Here is a 14,105-nt window from a genome sequence, read left to right on the forward strand (position 1 = left end):
GTGATAACCACCTTGCTTCAACCTTCAAACTGCCTGTTCCTCCACTTGGCAAATACCGATACCCAGTGTGTGCCGGTGCACAGCAGTGATGATACAGACCAGGCCCCTGCCTGACACAACTCACGCCATGGTGGAGAGGAGGCAGACAGCAATCACACATAGTCTTCAACAAGGCAATTATCATGTTGGGAAGGAAGGGAGAAAAGGGCTGAAATCCAGTGGGTGTATGCCACTTCAGAAGGATGGGGTAACACCTGATTAAGGCCTGAGGGCAGAGAAGGTGCTCACCACAGAAACAGCAGGGGCAGAGAATTCCAGCAGGGGGAAGAGCAAGCACAACAGCCTGGAGGCAGGAAAGGCTCAGTGAATTAGCTTTTGAGAAGGAAGGTCCGTGAGGCTGAAGGAACCACTGTGCGCTGGGTGCTGGAGGAAGGATATAAGACAAGGCTGGCAAATCATGCAGGACCTTCAGGCTGCTTAGATTTTACTGAGGGAGTGGTTGGCAAACTTTTTCTGGAAAGAAGTAGATATTAAATATTCAGCCTCTGTCATTTATTGTGTGTGTTTTTTCTTTTCTTTCTTCTTTTTTTTTTTTTGTCTTTTGAGGGCCGCACCTGCAGCATATGGAGGTTCCCAGGCTAGGGGTCTAATCGGAGCTGTAGCCACCAGCCTATGCCAGAGCCACAGCAATGCCAGATCTGAGTGGTGTCTGCGACCTACACCACAGCTCACGGCAATGCCGGATCCTTAATCCACTGAGCGAGACCAGGGATCAAACCTGCAACCTCATGGTTCCTAGTCGGATTAACCACTGAGCCATGATGGGAAATCCTGTCTTTTCTTTTAAACCACCCTTTAAAAACTGTAAAACCATTCTTAGATCTTATGGGCCACAGATGGCAGGCCCCTGTTCCAAGGCACTTTAGCTATTCTGTGGGGAAAATGTTGCCAATTACGCAGAGCAGAATTAAGGAGATCATTTCACTGGCACACATCTAAAAGTACCAGTGCTGCCCAGGATGGGAAAGGGTACCTCTAGGAAGGAGTGCCCTGATGTTGGGGGCCTTCAACAGAGGGTACAAGAACCCTTGGAAGTGACACTGGGCAGGTAGGTAGGGCATCTGCAGGTGCTCTACCTGGAGTGCAGCTGCCCATAAACTCTGGGATTCTTTATTTCATCTGTTCACAAACTTCAAAAGACGAATGCCACCCAGAGAAACTGAAGAAATTTACTTAGTAAAGAAAGTATTCACCAAAAACATCGAGATACTGGTGTATTTAAAAACAAGGGAAACTTGGAGTTCCCGTCGTGGTGCAGTGGTTAACGAATCCGACTAGGAACCATGAGGTTGCGGGTTCGGTCCCTGCCCTTGCTCAGTGGGTTGACTATCCGGCGTTGCCGTGAGCTGTGGTGTAGGTCGCAGACGCGGCTCGGATCCCGCGTTGCTGTGGCTCTGGCGTAGGCCAATGGCTACAGCTCCGATTCGACCCCTAGCCTGGGAACCTCCATATGCCGTGGGAGCAGCCCAAAGAAATAGCAAAAAGACAAATAAATAAATAAATAAATAAATAAATAAATAAATAAATAAAAAATAAAACAAAGGAAACTTAAGTGATATAAGCCATGTTTCTTAAATGGTTGGGATCTACCTGAGGTGTTAAAAATGCAGGTCGCTGGGCCCCACCCAAACCTACACAGTCAGACTCTAAAGGCACAGCTTATTAAGTCCCCCAGGTGAGAAGCTTTTGAGAACCTCTGATCTACACAAATTCTAAGTCTTCAATGAAACCATTATGCAGGATTCCTCAAATTAGATTTTAAGATGACATTCTGATATTCAAATAGTATGAACAGTACATTCCCATTTATTTAATACATATTAATAACTATACAAAGCAAATAGCTGAATAGTCCACTGGTGGGATAATATATGCCTCTTAAAAAATCCATTTAACATTTTATAATAGCCTTTTTAAAAATAATGACCATTACTTGATAATGAAAATTCAGCACACATGTATGGAAAAAGCAACTCTGTTAAGTTCCAACTGAACTTTGAACATCATCAATAGACTATGTTATTGCTGTTAGAAGGTAGGACGGTAAAGGGGGAAGCAGTGACTGTAAAGGTGCTTCTAGGTGCTGCTTCCACAAACCGTGATCAGGTTATAAACTCCTCAAGCTGTAGGCTCTGGGTGCATGCAATTTTTCTTTTTTTGTTTTTTTGCCTTTTCTAGGGCCGCCTCCGTGGCATATAGAGGTTCCCAGGCTAGGGGTTTAATTGGAGCTATAGCCGCCAACCTTTACCAGAGCCATAGCAACTCGGGATCCAAGGCTCATCTGCAACCTACACCACAGCTCACGGCAACACTGGATCCCCAACCCACTGAGTGAGGCCAGGGATAGAACCTGCAACCTCATGGTTCCCAGTCAAATTTGTTAACCACTGAGCCACAATGGGAACTCCCATGCAATTTTCTGTACTGTTATAATAGAAATGTTTTTTAAAAAAACTACTGCTCCTGAACAAGGGCTGGAAAGTACACTGGACCACTTCCTTGAAAATAAACTTGACATTTTGTATTAAGAACCTTGATATTTGTAACAGATATCCATTGCCTTGACCCAGTAATTCTACCAATAGACTTTAAAGAAGTAATATAAAATATATACTGAAACATTCATGCAAAGATGTAGTGTTATTTTAGTATGAAAGAAAAGTAGAAATAAGCATCATATCCAGATAATAGTAACTTACAGTAAACCCATACAACGTAATATTATGTATTAGACATTACACTTACAAAGAGTTAAGTGAACAGATAATTCACAGAAAAACACAAATAATTAAACATGAAAAGATGCACTAACCTATTAATGATCAAAGAAGTGCAAGCCATGAGATATTTTTCCCAGTTAGACTGGAAAAGACGAAAAAGACTGACACTATTTAGTGTTCATAAAGGTATTAACAAATATAGACTCTTACGCTGTCATCAGAAATATAATTGATAAGGTCTTTTTGTGGGATACTTTGAAAACATTAACCAATGTTTAAAATGCCCATTTTCAGAGTTCCCATCGTGGTGAAGTGGTTAACGAATCCGACTAGGAACCATGAGGTTGCGGGTTCGGTCCCTGACCTTGCTAGTGGGTTAAGGATCCAGCTTTGCCGTGAGCTGTGGTGTAGGTTGCAGACGCGGCTCGGATCCCGCACTGCTGTGGCTCTGGCTGTAGGCTGGTAGCTACAGCTCTGATTAGACCCCTAGTCTGGGAACCTCCATATGCTGCAGGAGCGGCCCAAGAAATGGCAAAAAGACAAATAAAATAAAATGCCCATTTTCAAGAGTTCCCATTGTGGTTCAGTGGTAACAAACCCGACTAGTATCCATGAGGACATGCATTCAATCCCTGGCCCCGCTGAGTAGGTTAAGGATCCAGCATTACCATGAGCTGTGGTGTAGGCTGCAGAGGCGGCTCAGATCTGGCACTGCTGTGGCATAGGCTGGCAGCTGCAGACTGATTCGACCCCTAGCCCGAGAACTTGCATATGCCTCTGGTATGGCCCTGAAAAGAAAAATAAACAAATACAATGTCCATTTTCACTGCAGTTTTTAGTAAATATCTAGGATATGCTCACAAAAAAGGTTCCTGAATTATGGTTTACAATTGCCAAAAATTAACAACCATCTAAATATCTATCAAAAGGGTCAATGATCACGGCAGTGGCTCGGTCACTGCTCTAGAGTGGATTCTATCCCTGGCCTGGAACGCCCATATGCTGTGTGCATGGCCAAAAAATAAAAAAAGAATAAAACTACTCTGTCCTAATACAGTAGCTATTAGCCAACTACAGTTATATATTGAGCACTTGAAATGGAGTCAATAAAACTGAGGAATTAAATTTTATTTAATTTTAATTAATTTGGATTTAAATTCAGTTATTGGAAAACTTTTACATATGTCTAGAAAATACTGGGTATGCAAATCAACATTTTCAACTGTAAGTTTTAAAATTCTAAATACAGATCAAGTATCTCCAATGCAAAGTTCACTTCTGAACTAAGGTGTGCTTATTAAGTCTAAAATATATGCTGGTTTTAGCTTAAAAAATGGTTAAAATTTTTTTAAATCTCAGTATTTTTATATTGATTACATGTTTGAATGATAATGTTCTAGATATAAACAAAAATTTAAATAAAATATAAGTTCACCTGTTTCTTTTTATTTTTAATATAACTATTAGAAAATTAAAGATAGCTTGCATTTTCCTATTTCTGCTAGATAGCACTGCTCTAGATGTATCTGTATTGATATGACTATGTCCACAATATTTTTTCATAGAAAAAATTATAAACTAATGAGTCATTTCCTTTTTTTTTCTTTTTAGGGTCATAACTGCAGCATATGGAAGTTCCCAGGTTAGGGGTAGAATCAGAGCTGCAGCTGCTGGCCTACACCACAGCAACGCCAGATCCTAGCCTCATCTGCAGCCTACACCATAGCTCACGGCAAGGCTGGATCCTTAACCCACTGAGCTGGGCCAGGGATTAAACCCACATCCTCATGGATACTAGTTGGGTTTCTTACCGCTGACCAACTACAGGAACTCCTGTCATTTCTTTTAAGAATGTACTTCAATGTCCATAAAATGGCTAGGAAAAAAATATATTATAAAACTGTTAACAGTGATTATTTCTAAGAGTGGAACTACAGAGTGGAAAGGCATTTTCACTTTTTATTCGTCAAAATTATTTGCACTTTAAAAATATTAAGTGGAGTTCTTGTCGTGGCTTAGCAGTATTGAACCCAGCTAGTATTCATGTCGATACAGGTTCGATTCCTGGCCTTGCTCAGTGGGTTAAGAATCCCCAACGTTGCCGAGAACTGTGGTGTAGGTTGCAGACATAGCTCAGATCCTGCATTGCTGCGGCTGTGGTGTAGGCTGGCAGCTACAGCTCCAAGTCAACCCCTAGCCTGGGAACTTCCATGTGCCACCGGTGCGACCCTAAAAAGCAAAAATATATTAATAAAAGTTCCAGTTTTTAAATTTTCTGTTTAATAAAATATGCGTGTGTGCACGTACGGGCAGGAGGGCGTTAGCTTTGATGGTCAGTGAACACAACAGCTGTATGGAGTGCATCCTGTGTGTAGCCATGGCCGAAGGTAAAGAACTATGGCTACTTTCACCATGGCATTTTTTTCTATGTAAGTTTTAGCTGCCAGATACCATACCAGAGATTACCTTCTTATTAGGCTTTGGAATTTTAAACTATGTCACTCAACAGTTTTGAGCATTTTGTAACAACCTGTCACACCAAAAACATAATTACTCATCTTCTTTCTAATACATGAAGCTTAGAACAAGCAATCAAGAAGCAATTAGTACCGATAAACATGGTTCACCTGCCGAAAGAACAACAAATTTCCTGCTTTCTTGTGCTCCCGCTTTCATTGTATACCATCTTTCAAGCCAAGTGAAGAGGACACTGTAAATCCCAGTGCTTCCCAGAGGTCTCACATCCTAATGTCATCTGTGCCCACACAGGATGCATCACCGTTTTTGATTAACCAAAGCCATTTCTATGTTGACTTATAATTGACTATAAACAATTCTTAGGTTTAAAAAAGGTTGGACTTTAGGGGGAGGGTGATATGGTTCTGATTGACTTTGAAAGCTGAAACAAAGCTGGAGAATGTTAGGGAGGATAATTTAATTAAGAAAAAAAGACTTGCCATGAGGAAAATTTATTAAAGTCTCAGCTGAGCCTAGAACTCAGGTCTCCTCACCTCTCATTCAATGTCTGTCATTCACTGCAAAACCTTTCACTACTAAATCAACCCAAAGTCTCTTCTGCAATAGATTTCCATAACACAAACATTTCATATGCAAAATAGCTGATGTATAGGCAACTCCACAAATGTAAAAATGATTACCTCAAAAATACCAAGGCTATATGCACAAAAACAAGAATATTTTGCTTTAGTGAAAACTTCCAGTAAGCCTTAATAACACATATACACAAGACTCTTTAAACAAAAATGACTTATTAAAAAAGCAAAAATGGGGAGTTCCCATCGTGGCTCAGTGGTTAACGAATCTGACTAGGAATGATGAGGTTGCGGGTTCGATCCCTGGCCTTGCTCAGTGGGTTAAGGATCCAGCTTTGCCGTGAGCTGTGGTGTTGGTCGCAGATGCAGCTCGGATCCCACGTTGCTGTGGCTCTGGTGTAGGCTGGTGGCTACAGCTCTGATGGGACCCCTAGCCTGGGAACCTCCATATGCCGTGGGAGTGGCCCTAGAAAAAGCAAAAAGACAAAAAAATAAATAAATAATTAAAAAAGCAAAGATGGTGAACACTGAGAAGAAACACAGTAGAAAGATTTAGTTCTTTGCCAACAGAACAATAAAAAATGTATAATCTATCACTGACTGCCTTGCCTAAGAGGGAAAAAGCACAACTGGCATCAACTGTGGGTCAAAATGTATTTCTTTAAGCAACTAAACAAAACCCCACTGATAAGCCCCGATAATGGTTACAGAGGAGCTTACATAAACTTGTGATGTACAAATTCCTAATATGAGCTTGGCCTTATGTTTCATTTTCCAAATCTAACTTTCTGATCCCATGCTATCAATGTCTTCTATGTGGAACCCAGAGACTTCTGGATATTAACACTATGTGCTTTTTTTTTGGAAGGAAAAAAAAATCAAGTTGGCATCAATGACTACTTCCTTCTCTTCCTCAAAACCTCAATTAGACTATATTAAAATCAGGGGAGCAAAAACTCAAGTATTATTAACCCGCCACGAACAAACAGTAACAGCTTCCAAAAAAGGGGTCATAAAAGTAGGATGGTTAGAAAATCTAAAACATTCAGTTGGATCACATGGTTAAGTATAGTTTAAGTTTCAAGTCTAAAAGGACGGCAACACTGTCAAGTATGTGCTTGATTTAGAATACTTCCTCCAAAGAACGTAATTTTAAAAGATTTTTAAATATTAGAAAATGAACTTTGGATGATAATTCCAATTATACAACTCAATTTTTACTATACTGACTTCTGAATTTCAATTTGCAGAATTTACAAGTACTATCTTGCAGAAAGAACAAATGTAATGATTAAAGTCAAGAATATACACTTCACTGCAAGGCATCATTTAAATGCCAACATCTAGGGAAGTGTCCCTCAGAAAAAGAAATGATCATAAAAAAATTTATGAGTTCCTGTCATGGCTCAGTGGTAACAAACCTGACTAGTATCCATGAGGATGCAAGTTCAATCCCTGGCCTCACTCAGTCGGTTAAGGATCCTGCATTGCCGTGAGCTGTGATATAGGTCACAGACATGGCTCAGATCTGGCATTGCTGTGGTATAGGCTGGCAGCTATAGCTCCAATTGGACCCCTAGCCTGGGAACTTCCATATGCTGAGGGTGTGGCCCTTAAAAAAAAAAAAAAGGACAAAATAAAAATTTAAAAAGCACGCACTACATTTATAAAATAAGTAACTGGGAAGTTATTTACCTTACCAAAATATATGCCACCTAATGAAAGAGCCTCTTTATTAGAACAGCCTCTGACTTGGCTAGAGATTAGGAGTGTCTAATCCACATGCTCACTGTATAGATGGGGCACCTAGGTCTAAAAAGGTTAGTGCCCTATTAAAACATGGGTTTATTTCTAAACAATTTAGATGTATGTATAGAGAAAGGCAACTACTGAGTAAAGGAAGGAACAAGAATCTTTGAGGTTCAGTGATAACCTACCGTTTGAAATATTTTCAAAAGGAAATCACATGACACGGAGTCTCTGGCAAACGCAAACCAAGGTTCCTGCCTAAGATGACTCTTAAAAAGCCATATGTTAGCACTGGTATGATCCCAAGTCTTTTTATTCAAGGAAGCTGCTTTCTAGTACATATGTTAAAGACAGCTGGTTCTCTTACATCTAGTTATGCTAATCAACTGGCTTAGCCATATAGTTTCAAAATACAAACATATCTTAACGACAAAAAAATTTCACTTAAACACTATTTTTCTCTTAGGTTTTTCTAACAATAGATTATTATTTAAATAATTTGAGACTAAAGATTTGTTCACTTGGATTGATAGATATTGATTGATAATTGCTGCTCTGGATAACTCCCGAAAGGCTGACAAGCAGTTGTATATGAAAATGTCAGTAACTGGGTTGCAAGAGTTCCAGAAGCAATTCAGATGGTGGAAGAGGCCGCCATCCAAACCCAGCAAGAGCACCCTTCACAATACAAAGTGATCACCAATCAATCAAGAAACCAAATGGTTTCTACAATAGCAGTTCCTCCTTTTGTCCAGAAAAAAAAAGGTATATTAAGAAATAAAGAAGAGAGAAGATTTGGTTTGGAGGAAGGAGAGGTATGGACAGGAAGGACACTGCTAAACAGTAACCTTCTCAAAGTCAGCAGTCTACTCTCTCATTTTTGCAATGAGAAATAAGACTGACATTACTAAAAATGGATTTCTTTTCCATCAGCTATGTGGAAAGCTAGCATTTAATTCATCTTAAAAAGTGGTTTCAGAGTTGACTTATTACTTTCAATTAAAGGAAATAGTTCTGAGAAGTCTGGCTATTTCTTGCACAAATAACACAGTAAGATCACATTCCTTACCCTGACGACTTGCCGAGTACTTGTGATGAAGGCTTTTCTGATACTCAATTCTGTCGCATCAAGGTTGAATTTTCTAGGATTTGCTTCGACTATGCGTGGGTCCAAAAGTCAAGGTAAAGCAATCTCATCTTCAAAAGTCTAACAACCAGCATCATGTTAAACCAAAGAATCTCGCATAGGCAAGCAATCGAATCTGGCCCAGCCTTTCTGAACACATAGTCAACACGACCTTAGTCATTCTCAAACTTTCCCTGCCCACGGCCAGATGAGGATCCTTGTGCCCCAAGGCAGAGATGACCTGCCTGGTCCACTACAAACCCCTGAGTGTCTGACTACAGCTGAGCTGGGCTCTTCCAGCTGCCTGAGGGCACTGTGACGACTCCAGATCACCTTTCCCATGATAGCTTTTGCAAGACATTTTCATTTGCCATTCCAGGCCATTCCACTTGTGTCAAGAAGCCAACTCTACTTCTTAATCTAGAGATCGAGGCTTCTTCCTTGAAGCTTCTCTGCTCTCCTCACCCCTAGCCTGGTTCTTCCACTCCATGTCACTCACAGGGCTCTCTGTACTTTTCTCTCAGAATGCGCACATATACACTTGTGCTATTATTTGATCAGTGTCTGTTCTCTCACCTTTCAAGCCCCTCTCCACCCCTATCATAAATTCCATGATGGCTGGTACAGTTTTGCTTCCAAATCCAATCTCAGTAACTAACAACATGTCCAGTAAATAGCACACTATTTGCTGAATGATGAATATTTATTAAAATTTTTGTCCTCTTCATCTCACAATTTCTCTATTTCCCCTAATCTTTTTCTCTTCCCTCCTTTATTGAGGAAAGACATTATCTCCCTGTAATTGTGCTTTTGATTCCACTCCTTCACATATTTTGCTCCACTAATTTAGAGACCACATTTATCTTAATTTAAAATTTGGGAGTTCCTGTCATGGCTCAGTGGTTGATGAATCCAACTGGGAACCATGAGGTTGTGGGTTCGATCCCTGACCTTGCTCAGTGGGTTGGGGATCTGGCATTGCCGTGAGCTGTGCTTTAGGTTGCAGACACTGTTCGGATCCTGCATTGCTGTGGCTCTGGCGTAGGCCAGTGGCTATAGCTCTGATTCGACCCCTAGCCAGGGAACCTCCATATGCTGAGGGAGCGGCCCAAGAAATGACAAAAAGACAATAAATAAATAAATAAATAATTAAAATTTGCCCTGGGGTCATTACGATTAACAGAAATTACGCACTCCACACATCAACTGAACATGAACCTGTGTGCTGACTATACAATGGTCCTGACAAAAGCTGGTTTCTTTGATGTTTTATCACACTTAGAAAAATCAAAATAGAACTCAGAACTCATGCAACTGACATATCTTTGATATAAAGTTCTAATTTAATGGGATTTTTCCAGTTTAAAAAAGGCCATATAATTCAGCTTTTACAGTTCTCTGGTTCAAAAGTTAGATCTGTGGACTTATCTGGCATAACGGCATGACTTAGCATAACAGATCTGCTGTAGTAAATGCACTTTCAGGGTCTAAGATGCCTCTCTAATGCACACTGACATTGAACAGGAAAAAGTCGAGAGAGGGATTTTCTTTTGATCTCTAATTACCAATGTATAACACAGGTCTGTACATACCATGCATAATGATACAGCTAACACTTTTACAGAAGCTCACTATGTATCAGACACCATTCTAAGCTCATTACCTGTTAAATTATGAGCTAGGTAAAGCTGTTATCCCAATGTTCTACTGAAGAGGAAACTGAAGAGCAATGAACCCAAAGCCAAAGTTAGTAACTGTTGGAGTCAGGATGTGAACACACAGTCTGACCCCATGGTCCAAGCTCAAAACCACTGCACTATGCCTTCTCCATGTTGCAGGCTCTGTCATGCACTGGAGCAGAATTTGGCAACTCTACCTTAGCTTATTACACAACAATTTTAAGTGTGTCATGGTACAAATAAGAGCAATGTCAATCGGTGATAAAAGGAAATATCTAATCTATGTACTTAAGACACCTGGGTGAAAGCTTGTCCACCTGCCTGTTTGCCTCCCATGGCAGACACCACAGAAAAGGATATTGATGGTTTCGTCAAGGTCCTCTAGATCCCACTCTATGCTCCGGAGGTTGTTTCTTAGCTCATTGGTGGTCCAGTCGATTTCTTCCCTTGTGGCTGTGGTTGGGTCCTGGAGGAGCTCTGTCCATCTCTGAAACAATCCCTGTGCAGTGTTGACTGCTTTCTGTACCTCTCTGTAACCAGGTGAAGGGAAAGGAGAGAAATCGGACAACACGTTCCATGAACAAGTTATTGCAACACTTAAGTTAACCTTTACTATCAGACACTATCCTCAGCAACCACCTCCCATTCCCCATAGTGTTTCTCAGTCATTAGAGAAGATTCTTCATGGACAAATAGCAAAGTTCAAAACTTTAAAATAACCTGAGTATTATGTTCTCTGCTGATTTTAAAGTAAAACAGTCATTATTTAAGCAGCTATAATATCAAATTTTTTCACCAAGCACAAAAATTTAATTTTTCTAAGACTATATTTAAAAGTAATTTAAGAAGCAATAATACACACTAACTAAATGGTCAACTGGTGTGAAGTAAGTCATATTCAGATGAAAAGATCCTAAAAGAACTTTCCTTTTCTTGGGGAGGCTGGTGCAGAAAGGAGGCTACAAAGGGTAGAGGAAGGCTTACTCTTACACAGCTAGTCTTTTAGAAGGTAAGTATCTTAATCTGAGACATTCTAAAATCCAAAATCTCATTAGAAGATTTCCAAACATTATTAGCTTTAAATATATCTACTTTCCTGGATTAAGCAACTCTGTACAGCTGATTAGTGTGTTTCATGTTTAGAGAGAGAGAGAGACTAGGTGCCATGGCCTATTTTGCTTTTAGGTTAGATACAGTCACAAAATCTTAAATCACCAGCCCCTTCTGCCTGTTGAGCTGACATCCACCACTGAAACATAATAATCTAACATTACTACATATAAAAGTCAAAAAGGAGTCATTTTATAATCATGGTCTCTTGTACACAAAGATTATAACCTTCATGCTCCCAAACCAAGAGATGTTTGGATCCTTGTATGGTTTCTTTTTTTTTTTTTTTTTTTTTTTTTTTTTGTCTTTTTGCCTTTTCTAGGGCCGCTTCCTGCAGCATATGGAGGTTCTCAGGCTAGGGGTCTAATCAGAGCTGCAGCCGCTGGCCTGCGCCAGAGCCACAGCAATGCGGGATCTGAGCCGAGTCTGCAACCTACACCACAGCTCACGGCAATGCCGGATCCTTAACCCGCTGAGCAAGGCCAGGGACCAAACCCGCAACCTCATGGTTCCTAGTCGGATTTGTTAACCACTGCGCCATGACGGGAACTCCTGGATCCTTCTATGATTTCTTAACCAGTTCTTCTTGGGTGTTCAATCAGTGTGTTTGTTGTCTATGGCTTTAAAACAGAAATTGCATGCATTCTATTCCCTCTGATACTTCAACTACCACAAGAGACAGCATATGGAAGATCCCAGGCTAGGGGTCAAATTGGAGCTGCTGGCCTATACCATAGCCACAGCAACAAAGGATCCGAGCCACACTGCGACCTACACCACAGTTCACGGCAACACCAGATCCTTAACCCACTGAGCAAGGCTAGGAATCAAACCCGTGTCCTCATGGATACTAGTCGGGTTTATTATCGTTAAGCCACAATGGTAACGTCTCAAACAGACATTTAAAAATATTTATCAATTAATGAAACATAATGAAATTACTATATGTTAATGTTTTTGCAAAAAAATTCTAAAACAAAAAAATTAGAAGAGGAGCACTGTTTCACATTTTTGCATATCTCTTTAATATCTAATTCAACAATAGACAAGTGGATCCTCACGTCTGCTTCTACATTCAGTCTGCTGACACATGTTTTGGTTGACGTATATGATGGAAATGCAGTTATCAGGCAGGTACACAGTTGGAAAAGGGAGGAGTATTCTAATAGTCTTTTCAGGTAACTGGATATACTTTTTTGACACTATACCAAATCAACAAGTGGCAGTCTCTTAGAAATTAGCTGCGATGTGGAAGCTGAAACTATAACAAAGACCCTGTGAACTCTCATACCTGACAATCCACTGCTCTGCCTTGCACTGTGAATGGATCTTTCACCCATGTATGATTTTACAGCATCACGTACCAGTCATTGTGAAGTACTGGTTTACTGAGTATCAAAGATCTTCCAATGCTGACTCATTTATTATACAATAGCCAAAATCATACAATATCATCACCACCAATCTCATCAGAAAACCTTAATTATTGGGAATCTTTAAGATGACAGTAATTGATATAAACTTTCCAAAATTCTACTTTTTTTAAAAAAGGGCTCTCATTTCATCATCCACAAAAATACTGTCAGCTGTTTTCCAAGAAGTGACAGGTTCTTGTCATTCATTTCTGAGAAAAACTCTTCTTTTTTTTTTTTTTTTTTTTTTTGTCTTTTTGCTATTTCTTGGGCTGCTCCCGCGGCATATCGAGGTTCCCAGGCTAGGGGTCGAATCGGAGCTGTAGCCACCGGCCTACGCCAGAGCCACAGCAACATGGGATCCGAGCCGCGTCTGCAACCTACACCACAGCTCACGGCAACGCCGGATCGTTAACCCACTGAGCAAGGGCAGGGACCGAACCCGCAACCTCATGGTTCCTAGTCGGATTCGTTAACCACTGCGCCACGACGGGAACTCCCAAGGTCAGCCATCTTATCTCACGATATAGCAAAATGCTTTAGACACACTCTCGTTTCGCCATGTCGAGTTTAAAATGTATACTAAGGCTGGGAGAAAACATTTGTGAGTTACGTGTCTGATGAATGACTTGTATCTTAGAAGATATTTCAAAAACTCTCAAAACTTGAGAAAACAAACCCAATTTAAAAATGGGCAGGGAGTTCTCCTGTGTGCAGTGGGTTAAGGATCTGGAGTTGTCACTGCTGTGGCGCAGATTTGATCTCTTGCTGGAGGTTCAAACCCTAGCCCAGAACTTTCAATGCTACGGGTGTGGCCAAAAAAGGAAAAAAAGGGGGGGGGGGCAAAAGATCTGAACAGTTAGAGTTCCCGTCATGGCTCAGCGGAACAAATCCAACTAGGAACCATGAGGTTACAGGTTTGATCCCTGGCCTCGCTCAGTGGGTTAAGGATCCGGCATTGCTGTGAGCTGTGGTGTAGGTCGAAGACTCAGCTTGGATCCAGCATTGCTGTGGCTCTGGCACAGGCCGGCAGCAACAGCTCCGATTATACCCCTAGCCTGGGAACCTCCATATGCCACAGGTGTGGCCCTAAAGAGAGACAAAAAGACAAAAAAAAAAAAAAAAAAAAAAAAAAAGATCTGAACAGTCACTTCACCAAAGGCGAATATAAATGACAGCTAAGAACATGAGAAGAT

General features: G+C 40.7%; 1 protein-coding gene across 7 annotated transcripts in view; it reads right to left on the reverse strand.

The window, feature by feature from the left end:
* The window catches only part of STX6 (syntaxin 6), a 50,896-nt gene that overhangs the window by 20,758 nt on the left and 16,033 nt on the right, over positions 1–14,105 (reverse strand). For 4 of the 7 annotated variants that reach the window (XM_084974162.1, NM_001243720.1, XM_021102005.2 and 1 more), the window contains exons 2-3: positions 10,748–10,917; positions 8,652–8,746 (exon numbers count right to left, since the gene is read on the reverse strand). Coding sequence is in view for 3 of the 7 variants with exons in the window: in NM_001243720.1 (NP_001230649.1) it covers positions 8,652–8,746; positions 10,748–10,917 (265 nt within the window). In the remaining 4 variants the exon portion in view is untranslated. Of the gene's footprint in view, positions 1–8,651; positions 8,751–10,747; positions 10,918–14,105 lie in introns of all 7 variants that reach the window. The other 3 variants (XM_084974165.1, XM_084974164.1, XM_084974166.1) reach the window with 1 other exon arrangement.

This window comes from Sus scrofa, chromosome 9 (assembly GCF_054392235.1).
Source record: "Sus scrofa isolate SSC_HxYL_T2T_F1_AM1 chromosome 9, Sscrofa_HxYL_maternal_Yorkshire_Landrace_v2.0, whole genome shotgun sequence".
NCBI lineage: Eukaryota > Metazoa > Chordata > Mammalia > Artiodactyla > Suidae > Sus > Sus scrofa.